The sequence below is a fragment of the Zingiber officinale genome, chromosome 8A (genome assembly GCF_018446385.1).
Source record: "Zingiber officinale cultivar Zhangliang chromosome 8A, Zo_v1.1, whole genome shotgun sequence".
Classification (NCBI taxonomy): Eukaryota; Viridiplantae; Streptophyta; class Magnoliopsida; order Zingiberales; family Zingiberaceae; genus Zingiber; species Zingiber officinale.
Window position 1 is genome coordinate 82,631,299 of NC_056000.1, and position 27,633 is coordinate 82,658,931.

The 27,633-nt window shown below is 40.1% G+C and overlaps 1 protein-coding gene and 1 long non-coding RNA gene across 2 annotated transcripts; one reads left to right on the forward strand and one right to left on the reverse strand.

Annotated features, from left to right (window-relative positions):
- Positions 1–19,457: 19,457 nt before the first annotated feature.
- On the reverse strand, positions 19,458–20,570 carry LOC122011028 (transcription termination factor MTERF8, chloroplastic-like). The gene has a single exon (XM_042567477.1). It carries the CDS (start codon positions 20,568–20,570, stop codon positions 19,458–19,460), a length of 1,113 nt encoding a protein of 370 aa, XP_042423411.1.
- A 903-nt stretch (positions 20,571–21,473) lies between these two features.
- LOC122011886 lies at positions 21,474–24,510 on the forward strand. Its single transcript, XR_006120053.1, has 3 exons — positions 21,474–21,737; positions 23,496–23,557; positions 24,135–24,510. It is a non-coding gene; the product is annotated as an uncharacterized LOC122011886 (long non-coding RNA).
- The last annotated feature ends 3,123 nt before the right edge of the window (positions 24,511–27,633 follow it).

Consider the following 27,633-nt stretch of genomic DNA (forward strand, 5'->3'; position numbering starts at 1 on the left):
AAATCTAATTCAAATTAGACTTATTGAGTTCGACTCAATTGAATCTAACTATTAGATTAAGTCCAATTTAAATTAGACTTATTGAGTCAATTGGATTGATGATTAATGAATTGGACTCATTAAGTGATTTCATGAATTTGAATTCATGAAGAAAGAGGAGTGTACAACGTGAATTACTCATGCATTGGATGCATTGGATGAAGAGAGAACAATTTGAATTGCTCATGCATTTGATGCATTAGATTCATTGGATGAAGACAAATATTAATGTCAATTAAGCTAATTGACATTAAGGCATAAGGCAATTTCATGAATCTATAAAAAGGGGTTTTTGAATTCATTTTGATGATGAGTTTTTTGATGTTCTTGCTCTTCTTCCTCCTCTCTTCCACTTGGTCGAAACTCCCAAGAAGGGTTGCTAGCACGACCTTTGGTTGTTTCATTCTCCACTTTGTGAGTTTGTGAGACAAACGAGACTTGTTCGTGTGGATACCATAGAGGCGCGGGCACTTGATCGCGTTAAGATCCGCATCTAAAGAAAAGTTACTATCGGTATTACAAAGGGCACTCAACAAAAGGTATAACTCTCTTTTTCATGTAGAACCTTAGTATGTGGTTTTCCTTCGCATGGATCTTCTGGGAGGAACTAGATGTTTTCCGCTGCGCTTTCGCATGTTTAGTGCCCTAGCTCCTTACAGGCAGTCGACTGGTACTTATGACAGTTGACTGATACAGTTTGAAAACTATTTTTTAGCATTGTATTTAATCAAAATAACTTGTATAGGTGTATAAGATCCTTGGGGGATAAATACATGAGTTTAGGGTCAGTTTGGATGATCAAGTTTCAATAATTGGGATATTGTTGAAAGAGTTTTGATATTAGGCAAATGGGGAGAAATAAGGTTTTAGTTGGAAAAACTTTAAATGTCTTTACGGTGAGAAAATCCTAGCCAATTGGGAGCATAGGCATAGGGGGAGTCTTGTGATAGGTTCTTAAATATTCCTGTGATAAAATTCCTAGCTCAATGGGGAGCATAGGTGTAAGGGGAGCCTTGTGATAGGTTTCAATGCATGTTCCATATTTCCATGGTGGTGTAAGTCCAAGTGTGTAGCCTTGGCAACGTAAGTCCAAATGCATTATTAGCATGTTATTTTGCCATTATATTTTTCCTAACTTAAATGTATTGTCAAACATCAAAAAAGGAGAGATTGTTAGATGCAATCTTGAGAGTCCGTGTGACCATGGATTTTGATAATTGGCAAAGGGTTTAAGTTAAGATTACCCTTGTATTTGATATATGTATGTGAGTGTGCAGGTTTGCAGGATACACATATGACTCAACTTGATGTATTCGGATCCGATGAAGGATGGAGCATCCGAGCCATCGTAGACAAGATAGCAGGAGAAGAGTTATAGGAAATGACTTCAAGACATACACAAAGGATGGCATTGGGACAAGCCGCGGGCTTGAATGCATCTGAGGGACGAGAGCCAAAGGAAGTCGACTTGAAGGCAAGAGGTCAAGGCTGCGAGGAAGAGTCAAGTAAGTCATAAGGGTGAGGGTCCAAGTGTTGAGAGATTATATTCAGGGTACCAGTCGACTGTGTTGATACAGTCTGACCTGGCTGTTGTTTTGATGTTGACACTGATTTAAGTTTGTATCAGATATTAATTTAACTCAGAATGACTACTGATCGAGGTTGATCAGTTGGGAGGGAAAGTCCTGGTGAGTGAAGCCAGGCAAGGGAAATCCAGATGGGTCAAGGTTGACCAGACATCTGGTAAAAAGTCCAAGCAGGACTTGGCACGGAAAAGTCCAAGTATGGTGACTTGGCACGTAATGGTCGAGAGGGCTCGAGTCGTTCTCTGGACCGGGAGGAGTCGGAGAGGGCTCGTAGCTCGTTCCTGACTAGGTCGAGAGGGCTCGTAGCTCGGTCTCGGACCGTAAAGACCTCGTGGTTTCGCCGAAAGTCGCAAAACTCACTTAGCATGGATCGGTCTACGCATCGATCCGGATACTTGTCGTCGGATCGGTGCAGATCCAGGATACCAAGATCACCGATCGGCCCGGTGACCGATCAGATCCACGTAAACATTCGGTTAACCGACGGCTCGCGGATCGACAAGAACCACGTAAGTATTCAGGTTAATCGATCGGTCGGACCGATCAAGAACCACGTACATTCAGGTTATCTCGATCGGTCTACGCACCGATCGAAAGAAGGATCGAACGCCGAGAAAGCGTGGAACGGTCTGTGGACCGATCCACACATAGTATGATCGGTCCACGCATCGATCAGATCTTCCGGACCGATCTCCGATCGGTCAGAACCTATGGATCGGTCTCACGACCGATCCACGCGATGTCGCATGTCTCCGCTACTTCTCCGAGATTTCGACTCGCTTCGATGCATCCGATCTAACATCCGCCAGAGCTTTTGAGTTACAGTCGCAGTACCATGGTGATGTTTGAATTCAAATCAATGACTATCAAAGGAATAAAACAAAATGGTTTTCTACTGGTTATCGCTGCAAATTGTGCAAAAGAAGCGTCAACGTTCACTGGCTTGTTCAGTTGGCTCACTGGCTGCGATCAGCTTGACTCTTCCTTATTGGTTCGAGCTCAGAGACACCAGTGAAGACCAAGGATGGTATTGGTGTGAGTTCAGATGAGGAAGAAGCGTGATTGGCGACGCCTGGTTTGGCGACAGTGATACGCTACTGGTTTGCAGTGATTCGATGCAGGCAAACGCAGTGAAGAAAGCAGAGAAATAAGAAGGAGGAAGAGGAGAGGATGAAAAGATACTCTGGAAAAACTCTCTCTGTCGTTCAAGAAAGAGGCTGTGCGTTTTCGTTGAGCTCTTGGCTGATTCCTCCTGTCGTTGTTTTTCTGCTTCGTGGCTGTAAGTTAAACTGTTAAATCCTTTAGCCACACTCTGTAAGTAATTGTGCTTCACTTTCAAAGCTACTCTTGTGATCTTTGTGGAGAGGTTACTCCACCGAGAAGGAGGATCTTTAGCCGGAATTTATCCGGGGTGCGATCTACCGAAGATCAAGGAGTCGTCCACCTTACGGACACGCCGAGGAGTAGGGGCAAGTTATCCCCGAACCTCGTAAATCCTAGTGTTAGTGTGCTTATGTTTTTCTCTCCTTTAGTTGTCTAATTCCGCTGTGCTAACGATTATCTGTGTAGAAGTTTTCGTTTAAGTTTTTAAAGGAGCTATTCACCCCCCCTCTAGCCATCTAAGATCCCAACAAGTGGTATCAGAGCCTGGTGCTCTTCATTTCGGCTTAACAACCCAAAGAGCTAAACAATGGCCATGAAGGAGGGACTCAGCACCAACCGTCCACCCTATTTCGATGGAGCAGATTTTCAATACTGGAAAAGCCGCATGGAGTATTACCTCAAGACCGATATCTCCATGTGGTTCTCCGTCAAGGAGGGATTCTCACCTCCAAAGGACGAAGAAGGTAAGGAACTTGACTCATCGAGATGGTCAACCGAGCAAACTCGCAAGGGACAAGCCGATGCCAAGGCGGTTGTCACTTTGCAATGTGGGATAGCCAAGGATCAACTTGTCAAGGTTGGTCCTTTCACAAGTGCGAAGGATCTATGGAACAAGCTCATCGAGCTCCAAGAAGGGACTCGAGACTCTCGGATCGCCAAGAGGGATTTGTTCCTAAACCAACTACAGAACCTTGTCATGAAGGAAAATGAAACTGTAAGTGAGATACATGGAAGGTTCAAGGAGATCATCAATGGTCTCCATTCGGTGGATGAACGAGTAGAAAACCGTGACCTCGTAAGGTATGCTCTAAAAGCTTTTCCTAGGAATGCCTTGTGGTCATCCATGGTGGATGCCTACAAGGTATCCAAGGATCTTTCCATTGTTAAGTTAGATGAATTTTTTTGTGAAATGGAATTACATGAACTTGCTAACAAAGGGCAAAAAGAGAAAGGTATTGCTTTGGTTGCAGAAGAAAAGAGCAAGGAGGGAAGAAGAAAGAAAGAAAAGAAGAAGGAGAAAGAAATTGTTTCATCTTCATCCTCCTCCGAGTCCGATGATGAAGGTGAATCATCATCAAGCGAGATGGCCAACTTCGTGAGAAGAATCATGAGAAGGAGCAGAAGATACAAAGGGAAAGGTAAACCTAGTGAACAAAATATTGACAAAACTAATGTTACATGTTATGAATGCAGCAAAAAGGGACACTATCGGAGCGAGTGTCCGAAATTAAAAAGGAAGGAGGAACGAGCCAAAAAGAAGGAGGAAAGAGTCAAGAAGAAGAAGGCTCTAAAAGCTACATGGGATGAGTCTTCTTCAAGTTCATCTGAGGAAGAGAAGAGGGAGAAGAGTACACGACAGTTAGCCCTCATGGCAAGAGAGGAGTCCGAGTCCGAGAGTGAGGACTCAAGCTCTTCAGCCGCGACTTCATCATCTTCGGATGATGAAGAGGTAACCTCTCCCCATTTAGAAAAGTGTTATAAAACAATTGCACATTTGTCTACTTCCCTTAAAAAATCAAAAACAGAAACTAAACTGCTAAAAGATGAAATAGAGAAATTAAGGGCCCTTAGGGAAGATGAGGTCGATGACCTTTATCAAGAGGCCCTAGAGGATGAAAACAAAACCTTGAAGGGTGAAATTGAGAAGCTCAAGAAAATGCTTGAGAAATTCTCAACCAGCTCTAAGACCTTAGACATGATTCTAAATACCCAAAGGGCGGTTTACAACAAGGCTGGATTAGGATACCAACCTAAGGAGTCTAGCTTTATTTCTTTAGTGTTAAGAACCCAATTTCATAGAACACATGTTTCTAGGGTTCATGAGACTAGGAAGAAGGTGACTAAGGCATGGGTGCCTAGGTCTCTCATTGTAGATGCATTAGGTCCCAGAATTTGGGTACCTAAAACATCCGTCTTTCGTGTCTTGTAGGCATTGGTCGAGGGGGAGCGTCTATCAACTTGGTTTGCTGATAGTGGATGCTCCAAGCACATGACAGGGGACAAGTCACTATTCTCTACCATACAAAATAAAAATAGAGGTAATGTGTCTTTTGGCAATAATGGTAGTCTTAAGGTTATAGGGGTTGGAGACATTCATATATCCGAATGTCTCCACATCAAGAATGTTCTTCTAGTCAAGCGGATGACTTTTAATCTCCTAAGTGTCAGTCAATTGTGTGATACGGGTTACACAATTGAATTTCATTCAAGTCAATGTTTGGTTAAACACATTGACACACTTGACACGGTACTAGTAGGCACAAGGGTTGATAACATTTATCAAGTATCGTTTAAAAGTGCTACTAATGCTTTGATTAAGTATTTCATGTCAAAAGAAGAAGAGTCTTGGCTTTGGCATAGAAGGTTGGCACATGTAAACATGAAGAACATTCGGAAGTTGGCCAACAAAGGACTAGTACGAGGCTTACCAAGCATCAAGTACCAAAAGAACAAACTATGTGATGCATGTCAAATGGGTAAGCAAACAAAAGCATCTCATAAAGGTAAAAGCATTGTGAGTACATCTACTGCCTTAGACTTATTACATATGGACTTGTTTGATTGTAACAATGTTATTTCATTGAATGGTAGTAGATATTGTTTAGTAATTATTGATGATTTTACTAGATATACATGGACCTTCTTTTTGAAAACTAAGGATCAAACCATAGATATTTTTATTTCTTTTTGTAGAAGAACTGAAAATGAAAAATCAACAACAATTAAAACCATTAGAAGTGATCATGGTGGTGAATTTCAAAACCATAGGTTCTTAGAATTTTGTCAAGCAAAAGGGTATAGACATGAGTTCTCAACTCCAAGGACCCCACAACAAAATGGGGTTGTGGAGAGAAAGAACCGAGTCTTACAAGAGGCTGCACGAAGCATGCTCAATGAGTACTCACTACCGAGTTACTTGTGGGCTGAAGCTGTGAATACAGCTTGCTATGTGCAAAACCGAATCCTGATACATAGGTTTTTAGGAAAGACTCCTCATGAACTTTGGTTTGGGAAACCACCTACAATTAAACATCTTAGGGTGTTTGGTTGTAAGGTGTTTATTTTGAACACCAAGGACCATCTTGGAAAATTTTCGGCCAAGGCTGATGAAGGGATACTGGTCGGGTACTCGCTCACCAGCAAAGCCTATCGAGTCTACAACAATAGGACTAAATTGATTGAAGAGTCCTCTGATGTAGCTTTTGAAGAAATCCCTAAATCAAATGATCAATCAAGGGATGTAGGAGAAATTCAACTTGAACTTAGAAATCTAAGTTTGAATGATCAAAATGAAGAAAGAGTCGAGGTTGACTCTGATGACGATGAGCAAAGGCAACAAAGGGCTCCGGTTGATCCCTTGCCTGATATTGAGTCCTTGCCTGTGCCTAGTGAGACCATTCATGAGGCTCCACCAACACCAAGACAATCTAGGATAACCACTAGTCATCCCCAAGACCAAATTGTGGGAGATATCCAACAAGGGGTTAGGACTAGGTCATTCTTTAGAAATGAGTCTAATGAAGTCGCATTGATTTCAGAGATTGAACCAAAATTAGTTGATGAGGCATTACGCGATCCTGATTGGATCATAGCTATGCAAGATGAGTTAGGTCAATTTGAAAGGAGCCAAGTGTGGGACTTAGTTCCTAGACCTAAGAAGACCACCATTATTGGAACTAAATGGGTCTTCAAAAATAAGTTAAATCAAAAGGGAGAAGTTGTAAGAAACAAGGCAAGACTTGTAGCCAAGGGCTATAGTCAAGTCGAAGGTCTCGATTATGATGAGACTTATGCTCCCGTGGCCCGATTAGAGTCCATTCGTTTGATGCTAGCTTTTGCTGCACATAGAGGTTTCAAGCTCTATCAAATGGATGTTAAATCTGCCTTCTTAAATGGCTTCATTAAAGAAGAGGTCTATGTTGAACAACCCCCGGGGTTTGTGAGTACCGAAGCTCCAAACCACGTATACAAGCTCAAGAAAGCTCTTTATGGGCTTAAACAAGCACCTCGAGCTTGGTACGAAAGGCTGTCAACTTATTTACTAGAAAAGGGCTTTGTAAGAGGCCAAATAGACCCAACACTATTTCTGCGTAGAGATGGTGAAAACATTTTTGTAGCCCAAGTGTATGTCGATGACATAATTTGTGGCTCAAATAACAAGGTCTATTTAAATGAATTCATTTCTCACATGGAAAGTGAGTTTGAGATGAGTTTAGTAGGAGAGTTGACATTCTTCCTCGGACTTGAAATCAAACAAACTCGAGATGGAATTTATGTCCATCAGACAAAATACACTCAAGAGATGCTTAGAAAATTCAATATGAGTGACTCTAAGGAAATGTCCACTCCAATGGCGACAAGCACTCGCCTTGACAATGATGAGAGTGGAAAACCAATTGATCTAACGCAATATAGAAGCATGATTGGTAGTCTTCTATATCTCACGCCTAGTCGACCTGACATACTTTTTGCTGTGGGCATGTGTGCTAGATATCAAGTCCGTGCCAAGGAATCTCATTTAATTGCAGTTAAGAGAATATTGAGATACCTTAAGGGCACAATTCGAGTAGGTCTATGGTACCCTCGTATGCAGTCTTTTGACTTGATAGGCTATACCGATTCCGATTATGCTGGGTGCAAACCGGATCGGAAAAGCACTAGTGGGGGTTGCCAATTTTAGGTTCATCATTAGTTAGTTGGTCAAGTCGGAAGCAACATTGTGTGGCTCTCTCCACGACCGAGGCTGAATACATTGCCATGGGAGAGAGTGTATCACAATTGTTGTGGATGATTCACACTCTAGAGGATTATGGACTTTCTTATAAGGGTGTACAAGTGCTATGTGACAACATTAGCACGATCAACCTAACTAAAAATCCAGTCCATCATTCAAGGACCAAGCACATTGAAGTGCGTCATCACTTCATTAGAGATCACGTAGCTAGGGGTGACATTGTGCTCACATATGTGGAGTCAAAGTCAAACCTAGCTGATATTTTCACCAAACCCCTTCCGGAGAATGAATTTAGTCATTTAAGGAGGGAATTGGGAATGTGTTTGGCTCCTTAGGTCCTTAGGACCTCATCATGATCAATAAGGAAAAATTAAAAATGACAAGAGAAATTGGGAATGATTTTGGGCAACTTGGGAACATCTCACACAAACTATAAGGTTTAACAAAATATTTTTGTTTGCTAGAAATGGGGTGAGATGCTAGGAACAACCAAATTATTCAAAATGTATCATACATCCCTTGAATAATTAGGTTGAAGAGACATTAATTGAGTATGGGGAACACCATTACATAATTCATGTGTAATTGGTTCCTTGATCTTACTCATATATTCCAATCAAGGAATCTTGGTTGGACTTTTGCCTAGAAGTTATCCAATTATAGTTGATGGTTGATTTGTTGATTGATACTTTTGATTGATACTTAACATACCTTGATTGAAAATTAGGACAAGTTGTTTATATTTTGACAAACTTGAAACTGATCATAGCAATCCTAGGTCTTAACTAATACCTTGGTTCACTATAGGTAATAGTTTTATAAGGTTCTCTAAGATTGGAACTCTAAGATTCCAAATGTCTGAGTTTTTAGGTTTTGAAGTCTGAAACTTTCAGGCTCTAAACAAGCTCAGGCTATAAGAGTTCAGTTTTTGAACACAATTGTGGGTGTTGATCCTTAGGTTCTAGGTTATGAATTTGGGAGGTTCTGAATTCTTGGTTGTTGAACTTTTCAGAATTCTCGATCAACAACGGCGCAAAAATTTCAGTTACTGAAATCAGAATTTCAGGATTATCAGACACTGATCGGTCCAGGGACCGATCAGGTCGATATCTGATCGGTCTGCAGACCGATCAGGGGTTCTGAAACGTATCGCTAGCTACTGATCGACCTCTGATCGGTCCGGGGACCGATCAGGAGGTTCCCTGATCGGTCTCCACGACCGATCAGGAGGTTCTGGCACGCATCCACCTCTGATCGGTCCAGGGACCGATCAGGAGATACTGGGTCGGTCTGTTGACCGATCCAGAACGAATCCATAACTCTTCGGTCAGTTCTATGGTTCGCAGGAAGGCTACCTGATCGGTCTCCACGACCGATCAGAGAGTTTCCTGATCAGTCTGGGGGACCGATCAGACCTCTTTGGGCGTTAAAATCGATACTGATCGGACGACCGTCCGATCAGATCTCACTGTGCACTATCCCCTCATTAAATCCTCCCGACCTCCTCTCTTCCCGATCTTCTTCCTTTTCCAAAACCCTAGCCGACCGACTCATAACCTAGCCGACGCTCCTCTTTTCCTCCCGTCTTCTCGACCCATCATCTTCTAAAAGCCAAAGGTCACAATGGCGCCCAGGTAACTCTTCTTCCTCCCAAGATTTGTTCATTCTTAGCATTTTAGCTTCTTTTCACATTTTCTCTATGTGTGTTGTCTCGGTTCTCTCTATGTGGCTCCCGTGGACTCCCATTTGCCCCGACCGTGTCCACATCTTTATCTATTTAGGAAGAAAGCAGCTGGTGAGGGTTCTTCTAAGTCCCCAGCTGAGAAAACCAAGTCTCCTGCTCCCTCTCGACCCCAACCAGCTAGTTCCAGTAGATTCCCAAACCGCCAGTCTGAGCAAGCTTTTCAACAAAGGACATTCAAATTACTCCCTTGTAGGTCCGTGGATAGAAAATTCATGGACGAATTTTGCCCACAAGTGTCCGAAATCATAGCATACTACAAACTCGATTCACTAGTCTACTTGGAACGGGATATCAACTATGACTTGGTCTCTGAGTTCTATAATAACCTTCATGAGACTAATGATCAAGGTTTTAAAACAAGAGTTGCTAAGCGGACTCTTGATTTCAGTATCTCATCTTTCTTTGAGTATCTCAATTGTCGGAGGTGTTCCGGTGATGTCTTTTCGATATTTCCTGACTTACCAGATCAGTTACCTCCACCGTTTGATATCTCACCTGACGATATATATGAGTACTTCTTCAGACAGCCTAGACAAGGGCTAGATGAGCTAGATGTTGACTTCCCTACTTTTGCAGCCTTGAGATTATCTCCTCAAGATTACATTCTTTTTAAAATTGTCACGAACTGCCTTCTACCTATCACATCTAAACCATTATCTGAGATCCGATCATATCATTGTCTTATGCTTTATGGTTTGCGTCGGCGTCTCGATTTTGATATCATGTCGAGCATCTACTCCTCGATCATATCATATTCTCAGCCTAGCGGCTTCACTATTTATATGCCTTATGGGCATATAATTACTGATTGGCTTGAGACCCTTCAGGTTGATGTCTCTAAGGGTAGAATAATCAAAATGGTCAGGCAGGATTGCCGACTTGGGAAACGGGCATTTTCCAAGTCTGGAATCATAGGGCAAAATGGGGATGTTCAGTGGAAGGATGGGAGAGCTTTAGGTGAGTTACCACGGGGACCTCCACGACAGGTTGCAGCTGCTCCTGTTGCTGCTCCTCCTGCTGACATTGGCGAGGCGGATCCAGACCTGCGCTGGCAGATCGCTGAGTTGGAGAGCCGATTTGATCGTCACGAGGAGATGGTGACTGCTGAGTTCGATGGACTACGCATACGGATTGACCAGCGCTACGATGACCTGCGCGGGCATATTGACCAGCGCTTCGATGATATGCGCAGTCATCAGGTGGTGACACAGCAGTTGCTACTCGGATGGATGGCACGCTACCCGCCTCCGCAGTCTTACCCAGGCTATTCATCCTCCGGCATGCCGCCTCAGGATTTCACCCCTCCTGCCGATGATGGTGATATTCCTCAGTGTGAGGATGTTGATTGATACAGTTTGTTTGTTGGCTGTCTGTATTTTGGATGTTATTTGTTAGTCTTTATGACTGACCTGGATGTTTGCACTTCTGATGCTACTCCTGTATTTATGCTACTCCGTTTTCTTTTTGCTTGCTCTTTATTATGCTTCATTTTCTATTGGATATTAATATGTTGTTCACTTGCATGTCCTGTTTGTCCTTTATCTCTTTATCACTGTCTCGTAATACACTTAGAGGCATTTTGGGGGATTAAGAAAGAAAACAGTATGGGTTAAGGGGGAGTCTTTTAACATTTTCTTACTTGGTTCGCACCTTTTCGGTGTTTGACAAAGGGGGAGAAGGTAACTAAGTTTAGAATTAAATGAAAGTTTGAGTTAGGGGGAGAATCATGAGTCTCCTATTCTTACATGGTACTGTATCTGTCTTAGGAGGATGATTCTCCTATTCTTACATGGTATTGTATCTGTCTTAGGGGGAGGATCTTGATTCCCCTAAAATTATGAAATTTTGAACAATTCTGATCTAAACTTAAATCGTGTTGTCAAACAACAAAAAGGGGGAGATTGTTGATACAGTCTGACCTGACTGTTGTTTTGATGTTGACACTGATTTAAGTTTGTATCAGATATTAATTTAACTCAGAATGACTACTGATCGAGGTTGATCAATTGGGAGGGAAAGTCCTGGTGAGTGAAGCCAGGCAAGGGAAATCCAGATGGGTCAAGGTTGACCAGACATCTGGTAAAAAGTCCAAGCAGGGAGCTTGGCACGGGAAAAGTCCAAGTATGGTGACTTGGCACGGAATGGTCAGAGAGGGCTCGGTAGCTCGTTCTCTGGACCGGATGAGGTCGGAGAGGGCTCGGTAGCTCGTTCTCCGGACTAGGTCAGAGAGGGCTCGGTAGCTCGGTCTCGGGACCAGGAAGACCTCAGGGTTTCGGGCTGGAAAGCTGCAAAACTCACTCGGTAGCATTGGATCGGTCTACAGACCGATCCAGTGATACTCCAAGATCACTGATCGGTCGGGTGACCGATCAGTAATCACACAGACTATCTGTGGGCTATCTGATCGGTCTGGTGACCGATCAGTAACCACACAGAAGTATTCTGTGGGTTAACTGATCGGTCTGTGGACCGATCAGTAACCACACAGAAGCATTCTGTGGGTTATCTGATCGGTCTACAGACCGATCAGAAAGAAGGGATCAGAAACGCTGAGAAAGCGTGGAACGGTCTGTGGACCGATCCACACATAGTATGATCGGTCCACAGACCGATCAGGATCTTCCCGGACCGATCTCCTGATCGGTCCAGAAACCTATGGATCGGTCTGCTGACCGATCCACAGTGATGTCGCATGTCTCCTGCTACTTCTCTGAGATTTCTGACTCGTTTCTGATGCATCTGATCTAACATCTGCTTGTGAGCTTTTTGAGTTACAGGCTGCAGGTACCATGGTGATGTTTGAATTCAAATCAATGACTATCAAAGGAATAAAACAAAATGATTTTTCTACTGGTTATCGCTGCAAATTGTGCAAAAGAAGCGTCAACGTTCACTGGCTTGTTCAGTTGGCTCACTGGCTGCGATCAGCTTGACTCTTCCTTATTGGTTCGAGCTCAGAGACACCAGTGAAGACCAAGGATGGTATTGGTGTGAGTTCAGATGAGGAAGAAGCGTGATTGGCGACGCCTGGTTTGGCGACAGTGATACGCTACTAGTTTGCAGTGATTCGATGCAGGCAAACGCAGTGAAGAAAGCAGAGAAATAAGAAGGAGGAAGAGGAGAGGATGAAAAGATACTCTGGAAAAACTCTCTCTGTCGTTCAAGCAAGAGGCTGTGCGTTTTCGTTGAGCTCTTGGCTGATTCCTCCTGTCGTTGTTTTTCTGCTTCGTGGCTGTAAGTTAAACTGTTAAATCCTTTAGCCACACTCTGTAAGTAATTGTGCTTCACTTTCAAAGCTACTCTTGTGATCTTTGTGGAGAGGTTACTCCACCGAGAAGGAGGATCTTTAGCCGGAATTTATCCGGGGTGCGATCTACCGAAGATCAAGGAGTCGTCCACCTTACGGACACGCCGAGGAGTAGGGGCAAGTTATCCCCGAACCTCGTAAATCCTAGTGTTAGTGTGCTTATGTTTTTCTCTCTTTTAGTTGTCTAATTCCGCTGTGCTAACGATTATCTGTGTAGAAGTTTTCGTTTAAGTTTTTAAAGGAGCTATTCCCCCCCCCCCCCCCTCTAGCCATCTAAGATCCCAACAGACTGGTACTTTCATTAGTCGACTGGACAATCGACTAGCAGCGAACAGAATGCCTCTGTTCATTTGGCTAGTGTGGAGCAGTCGACTGGTACTTTTACTAGTCGATTGGTATTGAGCCGTTGAATTATAACAGTTGAAATTAACAAAGGGCAGTCGACTGGCATTTTCACCAGTCGACTAGTAGGTGGGGTTTTCCAACCTATGGCCTATATAACCAAGGCTTGAGAGCTTGGTTAAGGTTGACGAAATAGAAGTGGTTAACCCCTATTAGGGATCTACCAGTGCCCTAGCATCTCAAGTGTTATTGTGAGAGTTGTGGTGAGGTTTCTCCACCCATAAGGAGCTATGTGAGCTAGCCAGAGTTTGTCAGGGAGATATCCACCAACGGATTGGGATCGTCCACCTTACGGACAGTCGTGAAGTAGGAGTTTTATCTCCTAACCACGTTAAACAACATGTTAGTGGTTTGCTTTCTTCTCTTTTGTGTTTAGCTTGTTTTGTATTATTCCTCTACATAACTAACAAGTGTAGGAAGAGAGAACCACAGATTGGGAGCACCGTCTATTCAACCATCCTTTTAGCTGGCCACCGATCTCCAACATTTTCTAGTGTTAGAAGGGCAGCCTTCAACTCCCTTGCCCTTGATCCTGCTGATGATCCACTAGTGTAAAATGTTGGGAATACAATCAAAGTCCCATATTGGAAATACATGAAAAAGATCATAGGTTTATAAGATAAAAATATCTCCATTGGTATGAAGCCTTTTTGGGGTAGAGCCTAAAATTAAATCCATAAAGGCTTAGGCCCAAAGTGAACAATATCAAACTATTATAGAAATATCTAAAATATTTTGGCCCTACAATTGATATCAGAGCAAGGTCACTCTTCACCAGACTAACCGTCGAAAGAAGCATGAGCCAAAGCCATGATCCAAATCGAACAATATAGGTGGAACCTTAAACGAAGTAGGGGAGACCCTAAATAGGTCAAGAGTGACTTGACACTTGAGGGGAGGCATAAACCATGAGAATAATAGTAGTCCTTTGTTTGAGGAGATAATTGTTAGAAATACAATCAAAGTCCCACATTGGAAATACATGAAAAATATCATGGGTTTATAAGATGAAGATATCTCCATTGGTATGAGACCTTTTGGGTAGAGTCCAAAAATAAATCCATAAAGACTTTGACCCAAAATGGACAATTTTGTACTATTGTAGAGATATTTAAAAAATTTTGGTCCTACATAGAAGGCCTTGCCAAAATGTTCAGAGGCGCAAAAGGGGAAGAGTCTTCCCAAGACCCCATAGAAGTGTCAGAACTTGAATCATTAAGCACTATCAGGGGACTAGAAGAAGGTCATCATTTCAGGTGACACAAACGTGCCATGATTTGTAAAGAGTCTTATGCCATGATCTGAAAGTGAAGGGTCAACATATGCTAGGATGCCATCTTTATAATGGTGTAAATTTCATCAATTTCAGAATTATAGCTCATTAAATATAAGAAAGAAGTTGGTGAAATTTAATTCAAGGAGTTGAAATATCATTTCTAGAGTTATAGCCCATTAAATGCAAGGGAGGAGTTGCTTAACTTTAATTAATCAAGATCACATTATAGCAAATACAATTCCATATCTGTTATAACACTGACTTAATGTTATAGCAGTTACGGACTAGTAGTAGCTACAATGAGATTGAACAAATCATAACCACGTTGTAGTAACAACGGTTCCTTAGCTACTATAATACAGACTTAATATTATAGTAGCTACAGATTCATAGCTACTATAATGTTATTAAAAAAATCATGACCATGTTATAACGACTACGGTTTCGTAGCTAATACATCACAAACTCAGTTTCGTAACTGCTACAACACAAACTTAATGTTGTAGTAGATACAGATTTGTAATTGCTTCAACATGATTGAGCAAATCATGATCATGTTTCAACAGTTATGGTTTCATAACTGCTACAACACAGATTTAACGTTGTAATTACATACTCATAGTTGCTACAATATGATTGAAAAAATCATGATCATGTTGTTAAAGCTATGGTTCTATAGCTGCTATAACACAGACTTAATGTCGTAGTAGCTACGAACTCGTAGTTGCTACAACGTGATTGAACAAATCATAACTACATTATAGCAGCTACGATTCCATAGCTGCTACAACACAGACTTAACGTTGTAGCAACTATGAACTCATAGCTGCTATAACGTGATTGAACAAATCATGATCATGTCGTAGTAGCTACAGTTTCATAGCTACTATAACACAGACTTAATATTGTAGCAATTACGGACTCGTAGTTGCTACAACATTATTGAACAAATCATGACCATATTGAAACAACTACAGTTTCGATCCTACTAGAACATAGACTTAACGTTGTAGTAGCTATGGACTCGTAACTGCTACAATGTGATTGTACACATACAAACTTAAATTTTGATACAACCAAATCAACATCATGTGAATAACATCATATCATAGTTTTTTTAATACAAATATACAATTTGAATTTTGTCATTGATATTATATAAACAACAACATCATACTTCCACCTTCCAATTTTTGCTTGTCATAATTTTATATCCAACTCTAAATCTATAAACTTTCATTTCAGCTTGTCTGAATTCAGTTAATCTCTGAATCATTAAACTCTCATCATAACATTTCACAAAAAGACACAATCTAATCTGTAAGATAATTTTTTTAAACTTACAAGAATCTAATTGCAATCAATAATATGATACATAAATAAATACTTACAAATTACGATTTGCTTTGTATGGAGTCATTTACTTAAATTGTTTTAAACTCATTTCCAGAAATAGGTGCTAAACCTCGATGTCATCTGTGAAAGTATGACCATTTGAGACTCTTAAAAAACTCCACCTAAATATAAATGGCATTAGTAATAAATAAACATATCAAAAGCATATTTTTCTTAAAATATGTCTTCGCTTGCTGAACAAATACATAGACAAACATGTTATTGAGGATTAATAATAACAATAATTAACTACAATCAACCCTACCTTCAATATTTTGGTTTTGAGCTTCTAAATCTCAATAAGTTTGATTTGATGATTTGATAAAACTATGACAAATTTATTTGATGGAATAGGGGCTTCTGGATCTTCATACTTAATAATCTTTTTGTCTTTCTCATTCCCCTTAGTTATTTATTTTCAATCCTATCTGTTCTCTTTTTTTGGGACTTGTTTAAATTTTTGAGTCGATAGTGATCCAATACTCTTTATAGCACCTCTTTATTCTTGTATGTATTGGCAGATTAGGCTTTATGACCTTTTTATCCGAGGTAGGGGTTGCTCATGGCTCTTCTGATACCTTGCTCTGTAGCAGTGTTTGGAGCTCTGCAATTTTAATATCATGCTCGGTTATAATTTTATCTTTTATAGCTAAAATTCTGACATTTTCATCTATAGTCTTGTCCTTCTCAGCAATGCTAATGTTAACATTACTGGTAGTCCTCTCCATTAAATCAACAACTTCCTTTCTTTTTTTTCTCCTCTTCTTTTTCCCTTCTCAACCGAACAACCATAGAATGTATCTCAACAAGTTGATCATCTTTTACTCTGAAATATTGATATTCAATTTGCTCCTAAACATCCTCTACTACATGCTCCTTAACATTCTCTACTTGTTGAGAAAAAGATACATTGGTAAAGTTCTGTGCAATTTGATCATCAATTTGCTCTTCCACAGCTACTAGGAAATCAGTTAATTGCAAATGTTCCTCTAAATCTAATGAAACCAAAGTTGCTATTATTTTTTACGAAGTCAGCTTGCCAATCATCGTCTTTATTGTAGATACACGAGATTGTCCAGTTCCATCAGCATATTCTTGAAAGGATAAAGTTCTTGTGTGACTTTATAATTCTAACATGTTCACACATATAAACCTGTAATGCAATAAGTATGATTATAAATTTTGAATCATGAAGTTACAGTAAAATTTATCAACTTACAACAAGTAGGTGTGCAAATCTTTTCAGCGTTAGAGTTTGATTTCCCTCAAGGCCTGGTGGCTTGGGCCTTAATGAGAGCATCACACCAATGCCCTCTATATGCGGGGTGATATAGTCATATACAACTTACACTAGTTATATCTATATAAATTTTCAAAGTCATTTATACAATCAAGTAATAAATTTACTGGAAATCTAGATATACTGCTAGTAGTAGTAAATAACACCCATATAAAAATATATAAAATAATAAGTTGACAAAACAAAAGATCAATTTAGGATATGATTATTTGTTGATGTTGATCAGCTTGTTCTCTATTTCATTCTTTAGACAATTCCGATCTATGAAATGTTACAGGTAGAATAGGGTGGAGGCAACATCCAAATGCAAAGGGACTTCATAGCTATAAATCGGAAGTCCTAAAATTAGTATAAATCTTTTCTTGTGAATCTAATTTTCTGATTTTGAAAGATGAAACACTTAGCATGATAGTCTCAATTATCAAACATATTTTGTACAGTGCCTCTGATGTTTGCTGATGCTTGCATTATGCGATATGTTTAGGGCCCAAGCAAATGGACTTCTACTTATCAACTCCATCTGTCACTCATTTGGTGCTAGTGTAATATGAATGACTTAAACTGCAAGGACATTATTGTTCTATTGTATTTTTTTTATGATATGCACAAGAAGTAGATCTTCTAAGGGATGATGAAGTACTAGACCTCATTTAATTATGTAAATAAATATTTAATATCTTAGTGATCTATTATAATGTTAGTTTTGAATAATAAAATAATATTTCAGCTAATTATGGTTAGCTGTTGCAACGTTCCAGTAGCTACGATTTCGTAGATGCTACAATATGGTTAGACCAACAAGATGTAACAGCTACGGTACTGTAGTTGCTACAACATTTTGGTCTAAAAATGTTGTAACAACTATGGTATCATAACTGCTACAATGTATTGGTTAGACCAAAAAGTTATAGCAGTTATGAAATCATAACTACTATAACGTGGTAGGACCACAAACAATAACATTGTAACAACTATGATTCCGTAACTACAATAATGTTGTATTTGCTACATTTAGATGGAGGAAAATGTTTAGGATGCGTATATGAAAAAACACACTGCAAATGAATGACGATGAGCAAGCGAAGCGACACCGAGAGTGTTGATCAACGATGACGATGATCACGATGAAACAAGGCAACATCGAGGGAGTTGATCGATTAAGATGATTAAGGACCAAACGAGAAAATTAGTAGAGTTCAAAATATTTGAGTTTTTGAAAGGAAAAGGAGAGAGAGAAGGTTTAGAATTTATTTTTAATTCTGAAAGGATACTACTACTACAATGGAAAAAATCAAATATCAAGTAAATAAGTGATTAGCATATTCAACAAACTATTTATAATTTCGTATTGTCATAAAAAAACAATACAATAACATACATAAATAGATTATGGAGCATTATAAATCTAATCGAACAACTTATAAATAAGCACATAAAATTAATGAGTTTAAGGAATAATATGGTAAAAGAAGATAGAAAATAAATAGCTCGTTGCAAAGAGGAAGAACACTGCAGTTTGCAGCAGAGGAAAAATCTGTGAAGACATCTATCTGCTACACTCGAGCCTACTCGATATTTATACTAAGCCGCTTGACCTAAGTAGATTAAGCAGTTGAATAGATCAAGCACCTAGTCAAGAGGGCTGATAAGTATGAGATGGACTACATAACAAAGTTGCCTTGGCGATTGCCCCGGCTAATTTTGAGTAGTATAAGATCTTTTTTATCACTTTACAACTCAAATAACTATACTAGAAGAATCTCAGGCAAACAATACTTCACATACAAGTAACAATTTGTAATTGACAACATTTAGAAATAGACTATAATTTTGTATTAACAAACAAGGAAATTCAAGAGTGACACTTTCAATGAAGCTGGACAAAGAAGCTTCTAGCTAGAATATTCACAGATGGGATAGATTTAATAGAAGGAAAGTGATTTTTCACTAACCTTGGCATATGCAGAAAAAGGAAAACAGAACACCTTTTTTACATTTTAAAAGGCACAATGTCTTCTACTTTGAGAGGAGTTCAACTGACAACTTCCTAAAATAAGTGTTTTGCAAGTCAAACAGGTTGTAAAAAGGAATTTGGAAAAAACAAGCATCCTCATGTCTACATTAGCAGCTAACATTTATAATCGATCAACTAGGAAAGTAATACGTAAACCATATGAGAAACTAGAACAAGAATGGTTCAATATCATTGTTTATCCATCAAAAACAAACCTATCTAAATCTTTGCATTCATTGGCAGTTTGGATTATTCCCTAGAACTCGAGACTACAACTCACAAGACTTCAAGCAGTTTGGGTAATTTATCTTGGTAAGGGAGCACATACTTCTGCAAAAAGATTGGACCAGACAATAAGAAAAATCTATGTAGCTTCTTTGTCGACTCCCATAACCCTTCAGATTTCAATATCTCCATCACACGAAATCGAGGAATCAACCTCTTTTCCAAACTTAATCCTAAAGGCGACGGGTGGTAAGCAATGTCTAAAGGTGCAATCCCGACATCCTTGATAAGAAATTCCATCTTCCTCCGCAATGCCTCTGTGGAACTCCATAAAAAAGTTGGATGTTTCTGGACTGCAGTATTGAAATCAGAGTTCGACAAACCAAAACTGTTCATGAGCTTAACTTGGGCCTCAAATTTTTCTTTGCTGACCCCGTGCAGCACAAAAAGGATCCAGAGGTACATCCCGGATCCACGGGGAATTCCAATCCCATCAGCTCTATCTACTAGAGCCCGAAGGGCATCAGGGTTTGGCACGATGAAGCTGGGGTGGTTTTTAATGACAAAAGAAACCCGGTCTTCAGGAATACCACATTCGTCCTGCAAGAAGTTCATGTTGCGCACTACATTGTCAAAGTTGCTGCACAAAAACCATCCACTCCTCCGGAGATTCTTGAGGAGGATCTCCCTCGATCCAAATAAACTTTCCCAAGTCTTCAATTTGAGGAGAAGCGTGTTATGGCTCTTGAAGCCAATAACCATAGGGTGCATCCGAACGACATTGATGATGTCAGATTCAGATAATCCCATTTCGCGTAAAATTTTAAACTTCGGAGCGAGGTTCGTCTCCACATCCCAGCAGAGCAATCCTGGTTTCCAAGCTAGTATCCTTCTCAGATTAGCACCATCAAGGCCCTGAGATCTGAAGAATCCAAGAACGGCGTCGGGCTTCTCGGTGGATTGAATACGAGGGAGTAACTTGGAGACCTTGGAAGCATCGTCGGCGGAGAACCCGAATGTATCCACGAGGTACTCGACCAGGAAGTGGGGATCGGGAGAAGCGGTGGCGCCTGAGGCGGAGACGGATGTGCCGGTGGAGAAGAAGGCGCGGTGGAGTTGGGTCGAAGGAAGGAAGGCATGGCGGCGGACCAGGGATTGAAGCATCGCGTCGGTTCGTCAAGCGACAACACAAGGACTAAGAACGACCCAAATAGAGACCCCGCAAAACCCTACTTCCCTTTTACGTTCTGTGTAGCATGCGTTCGGGCGTGCACTGATAGAGAATTATAGGAACGAATTTAGTAAACTTTTTGGTACAATTAGTTAAACCAAGTGGTGCATTTTTTTTTAGATGGCTGAACAAACTTGAGTCTAGACCTTGTACTGAAATTTAGGGGGCTGGATCTTCTGGACCTTTTATTCCTTGTCTCTCCCTGAATCATACATTGATATAAAAATCTCCCTCACGTGCAAAATGTGTGCACGCGCCAACGCACATAAGCCCTAGCGAACTCCGACATTGCCACCCTCCAGCGCTGCCTCCCTTGTCGCCTGCGGCCTCCCTCCAGCGCTGCCTCCGCACAAAAGCCCTAGCCTCTCGACCTCCAGCACCGCCTCCCTCTAGCGCCGTCGACCTCCCTCCAGCATCGCCAACCTCTAGCGCCCTCCCTCTAGCGCCGCCGACCTCCAGCGACCTCCCTCGATCTCCTTTCCGCGACTTCCAGCGACCTCTAACGACCCCGAATTCCATCGCTCCCCCTCCAGATTGAAGACCAGAAGATTTCTTATAAAGATCTCCATGTTTAAGTGGCTCAGAATTAGATTTCTATATGATGGGGCCTCCGCTAACTAGTGAGGTGCTAGAAATTGATCCTGCATAAGAGAGAGAACCAGAATAGCTAGACCGACCAGAGGCATTCGGTATGATAGACCCTGAATCAGAGCCGGCCCTGGGCCAGGGCTACCAGGGCTCCTGCCCAGGGCCCAAAAATACCTAGGGGCCCATTTATATATATAAAAGTTTATATTTGTTAACATTTTTTTTATAAAGGTTCTTCATCCCTCATTCCCTCGTTAAAGCCCTCATCCCTCGCTGAAGCCCTCGTCAAATCCCTAACTAAAGCTGAACGCCAGCGATTCTCCATGCCATAGCACCAAAGCGTCCTCACGATTCTCCTTGTTGAAGCCGGAAGCCCTCCTCGTCGGGTCTTCGCTCTCTCGGTACGACGACTACGGGCGCATCTCTGCTCTCTCAAAGACGTTGAAGACCTCCTCGCCATGCCTTTCCTTCCTCATTGCGATGACTACTGGCCCTCTCTGGCTCTCTCAAAGGTGTGACTTGTTACTTCACACTTCTGTAAACCCTAAATGGGTCTTCATCTTTGCTTTTCTATTTTTATCTCGTCTGTTTCGATCAAACCGTACGACTTTGAATAAAAATAGGGCTTGATTGGTTGTGACAATCGGAGTCTTATTGTGCTGGGACATAGAACTCTTTGTGAGCTTGATTGGTTGTGACAATTCGGCGACCATGATAAGGGTGTGGTGTTTATACATGTTTTCTTTGGGATTATTGTGTTGATAAGTTCAATAGAGGAGATGGTATTGTGGAGTTATTTCTGCGAGAAAGCAGAGTTCAAAGGTTTTGCAGAATTTCATGTGTTATGGAGATCTTTGAATTAAGGCTGTGAAGGATTAATTATGCTTTGGGTTATCTGGTTTATGAAGTTATATGTTGGGTTGGGGATTTCGGCAGAATATGGTGTTATGTAGTGAGTAGTTGGTAGGAGATGCTGATTGCAGGATTCCTGATTTTAAATACTGGAGAGGCTGTTCTCGGATTTTAAGGTGGACTTGGAACTTTCGGACAAATTTGAAAAAGGCAAAAGTGTGGAGTTTCATTCCGGTTTCATGGGGTTTATCTTTTGTGTCCTTAGATTTTGGTGTCGATTTTGGTACGTTTGGCTTTGTTGGTGGTGTGAAGTTATTTCTGCAGGGTGGAATTCATATAGTGAAGCATTTGTGGAATGATTTTTTTCCTTGAACATGGAAGATGATGGTTGCTAGTGGGATTTCTTTTCTATGCAACTTTGGAGCTGTGCTGAGGGCAGTGGCATGGTTTGGTTTTGCTTTGAGAATGGTGCTCTAAGGGTTATCAGTTGGTGATTGGTAAAGCAAGTTTTGTGGAATATGGAAATATGATCTCATGGTATGCTCTGGGTTCGTTGCTGTGACTATTGGTGGCTAGTTTCATTTGCTGTTGCTGATAAGTGGATGTTGGGTTTGTGGAAGCTCCTTGCTGAAGGAATTTTGCATGAGGTTCCGTGGTGTCTAGATTTGTTTGGAATTTTATGTGCCAAATGTTTGATGCTGAATTTTGGTGCAATGAATGGCTGGTGGTGAATGGCAGTTCTGCACTATAATTTTTTATGGTTTGCTATAGTGGGAGTTTCTTATGTGCATCAGTAATATGCTTTCTTGAAGGTAGAAATTTTTGGCCTTAGTTTGCTGGAGAGGTTGGTGCTGCAAGGTTGCTCTTTTATTGGTTCCTATGTGCAGATTTTTTAATTTTGTATATTGGTGAGGAAGGGATCTTTAAATTTTAGATTTGTAAAGTTTATAGAGTTGGTTTGCATTTCTTTAGAGCTTATCAAAGATCAGTGAGATTTTGTAATAAATCATACTAAAAAGGTTAGGTTTACCTCCTTCTAATATGGTATTTCTTTTTCCAATAAATAACAGGTTTTTTTTTAAAAAAAAACGAGGAGGCATCTAACATTTTAAGTTTTTATAAACTAAAATTTATTTTACTGTTTATACTGAGTAACCAATTAGGTCATTTTTCATAAAAAGTTTTTGCTCATCGCATGAGTCAATTTAAAATTTTAAACATTGATAGTATTTTTAATTTTTGTTATTGTTAGGATTCCTATACATAAAATTTAATTTATTTATACTGAGTTTTAATTTTTCTTATCGAAGTATACATGCAATGTCACCATTTTTTTATAAAAATATTTTAATTCTTAACTACTCTGTTGAATAAATTGTTTAAATTGTTCAAACTCAAAATGAATATATTTGTGACAGGTCTTTCTGATGTTCTCTTCGTTCTTCTAGGTTTGTTGATGTTAAAAATAAGAGTTATGGAGGTAAGCTGATTAGACTGTAATTTTTTATTTTTATTATTTCCTATATTAGTGTCAGGAGTGTTACATTACTTTGTTTATCTTTTTGTATTTTTGAGTTAAATTTTTCTTCGCTATCAGTGTTATTTTGCTAAAAATTTAAATGATTACTCTTTATAAGTATCTCTTGCATTCTAAATGAAATTGATTACAACTAGAATTATTATTCTTGGATAATTTAATAGTGTAAGAATGGAAAAAAAAAATTATACCTATAGTTTTAGAATTGATGCTTCATTCTTATTTTTATGTTAGAATTATGAGAATTTTTATTATTTAGATTGATGGAAGGATAAATTAGGGTATCATTAATAGTCTCGCCCAGGGCCTTTAACTAACCAGGACCGGCTCTGCCCTGAATGAGAAGCTGCACTTCCAAATGATGTGTTCCTTGGAGGGGCATTTAGAGGTCTAGATTTTCTGGATTTTTCCACATGTAGTTCAAACATCTTCACTAATTCTCTTGATTTTTTTATATCTCCACCTGTATATGGCATAGCTGTTGAGCTCATAACTGGAGTTTTCTCCTTTGGTGGCTCAGGTCGGCCTGAAACATACAAGCCATTGCTTAGCTGATGGGAAGGGAATCTCGAACCCATTGGGTTTTGAAGCTTTCTCAATTTTCTTGACAAGCTAACTGGAAATGAACAAGTGTAATTCACACTGATCGATGGTGGGAAGTTGTAACAGCTGGAAGACTCATATCATGTTCCTGTTGCAGAGTGTAGAGCAGCTTATTTTCAATTAGCCTGTTGAAAGACAAATGAAACATGTTAGATGTAACAAATGCATACCGAGAATGGTTGTACATACACCAAATGCATAAATATCATAGTGTAAACTTATTTTTTATTGTCTATACTGCAACAATGTTTATATCATATTGCAAGGAGGAAAAACATGTTGGATGTCATGAATGGGGGTCACAAATGTCAGATTGAAACATATAAAAACCTAGCCGAGTAACTTGGATTGATTTCTGAAATAGCTTGTAAGGTTGTAATCGATACAAAGATAATATTACAGAATTTGCACAGGATTTGTAAGTGTATCAGTAAATATCCTCATGAATGCAGGGCAAGGATTTATTGATCCAGTGAGAGAGAGTCAATTCAAGACACGCAGCTTGCAAACTTAACTTACAAGTTGTATCTGAATATGATCCATCAGTTCAAAGTAAACCTAGTTTATAGTGTGGATATATCCAAATTATCTATCACAGATAACATTAGCATTCCATACCATTGTTCATTTCATGTGCTTTTCCTGAAAAAGAGGATGTCACATACTATGCTTGGATGGAACTGGAGAGTTGACATCCCTACATCCATTAGTAGCAAACATAAGTAGAAAAAACGAAAAACAGTTATGTTTTTTAGAGAAATATAAGTGGTTTTTGTTGAACATAAAATCTTCTCCAAACAAAATACCAAAGATATTTCCAGTAAATCTCCATTTATGATAAGCAGAGGTTTCATCTCTCTATTTAATTTTAATCAAAAAAAATGTTGTTAATTATTTTTGGTAAGCGAAATAAGGGCAACTAACCAATGACAAAATTACTTTTCCAGCTAGTGAATTTTGAATGGTTTTCTATCCCAGCCATCCAAAAACATAAATCATGGACCAAAGCCGTATACATTAACAAAAAGCAGTGCATTTTTTAGCAGAAAATTAACACCAAGCCATCTAGGCCTTGCAAGAAGATTATTAAATGGAGATATTTTAAAGTAAGCTAAATTTAAGTCCATAATTAAACAAAAAAGAAGACACTTTGCGAGGAAAATTTCTCCCATCTATCTGTTCAAACAACTGTGAAAGGCATAAACTAAACTATATAGATCAAAGCATAGCAGCAGATGCAGATGTAATCCTCCAATTAATGCTCTTCTAATAACTAGACAAATACATCCACTTTGGGTGACAAGAAAGTTACAAATATTAATATAATCCTCCAATTAATGTAAATATTGTTGGAACCCCAAGATTATTTTGGTGTGATCAACAAGTTAAGTTAGGTCCTGCGTTGTTTCTAACCTTGTATCTAAGTGTGCAGGAGCTTAGGAGCACAGGTAGTCGAGTGGAAGACGCAGCTAGCGAGAAGGACGATAGTCCGAGGGACGAGGTGCTGCGGAAGAGTACACCGGCGGACGAGAAGGAAGCGCGCGGTGGTTCCGAGGGACGAAAGCCGGAGCGGAAGATTGCTCGGGGAGCAAGAGACGCAGCTAGCGAGAAGGACGACACGCGGTGCGTCCGAGGGACGAAGACTGCGAATGAATACGCCGGCGGACGAGAAGGGAACACGCGGCGATTCCGAGGGACGAGAAGCCGAAGGGAAGCCCGCTCGAGAAGACCGGAAGTTGAGTTCGGGTGAGCCCTATTCCGGATGGCAGAGATCACCCAAGCGACCGGAACCGGAGTTGAAGACCCGGACCGAGGAGAAAGAAGTCAACCAGAGTTGACTTAGGGTCCGGGGCGCCCGAACCAGCCCAGGGCGCCCGAAGCAGTCCAAGGCGCCTTGAGCAGCCCGGGGCGCCCGGAACTTGAATTTTGACCAGAACGCGTCTAATGCGTTCTGAACGTTGGGGGATAAAGTTTTATCCCCCCAGGGCGCCCGGAACCCTTCCAGGCGCCCCGACCAAGGCTATAAATATAGCCTTGGTCCAGAAGCTTTCCAACGAACTCAGAAATTTACATTCCAAACACTTGTGCGCTTCTTTTCTAGTTTAACTTCTATCTTTTGTGCATTCACTGCTGTAAGAGGCTTCTCCGTCTAAAGGAGATATTTTAGTGCACGTTCATTCCTTGGATTAACAATCTCCTTGGTTGTAACCAAGTCAAGTTGTGAGCCTCTTCTTTCTGCTTTTTATTTACTATTAATTTAATTATTTTACAAGTGTTAGTTTGAAAAGTCGGAAAGGGTCTTTGTTTTTTTACAGGCTATCCAACCCCCCCTTCTAGCCGGCCACAACGGTCCTACAAGTGGTATCAAAGCTGAGACGCCTCAGAAGGACTAACCGTCGTCTGAAGCAACAAAACGATGGCCGGAGCTAGCGAATATCCACCAGCATTCGAGGGGGAGTTTTCTTCATGGAAGAAACAAATTGAGGTATACCTTAACTCAGACCTTGGTATTTCTTTAATTTTAAAATCTGGTTATGAAGAACCGAAGAACACGAACGGAGAAAGACTCGATCTACGCCTCTGGAACAAAAAGCAACGTAACGAATCGATGGCAAACAGACGGGCAGAATTTCATCTCCTAACCGTGATACCAAATGAAGATCTCAAAAGAATCGGCGAATACAACAACTCAAAAGAACTTTGGGAAAAGTTCTTAAAACTCTACGAAGAACCGATTGAAGCCGTCCCCTCAATAGACATTGAGCCGTCATCAGAATCCGAGACGGAAGAAATTACTGAGACAACCCCAACAGCCGAAGTACATCCCGAGATCGATGAAGGGGGAGAATCTTCAGAAGAAAGTAATTCAACAGGGGGAGAACCAATGGCCAACGAGGTAAGTAAGGTATGGACTCGAACCTCTGAACAATTGATTCAATCAATCAAAAATTTGCCTGAAGATATTTGCGAACCAGAATTTGAATCATCTAAAGAATTTTTTGAATTACAAAATGTTTTGACGAAAGAATTTTGCAAATTACGAAATATTTTTTCGAACAAAGCTTGCAAATTAGAGATAATATCAAAAGAGTTTTTCGGAGTAGAAAATTTATTATCCACAGATTTTTGTAAATTAAAATTTATGTTGTCAAAATACTTTTGCAAATTACAAAATTTTTTGTCGAACGAAGTTTGCAAATCAGAAGTATTGGCGAAAAATTTTATTAAGTTAGAATTTATACTATAAAAATATTTTTGCGAATTAGGAATTCAAAATACAATAGAAAATGACATGTTACAATTGTTACAAATTTCTACATGTTCAAATTTTCTTGCTTCAAAGTTAAGAAATTATTATAAATTAAAATGGAAATTTAAAACTTTCTGATAAAAGCATTAGAATAAAGTAAATAAAT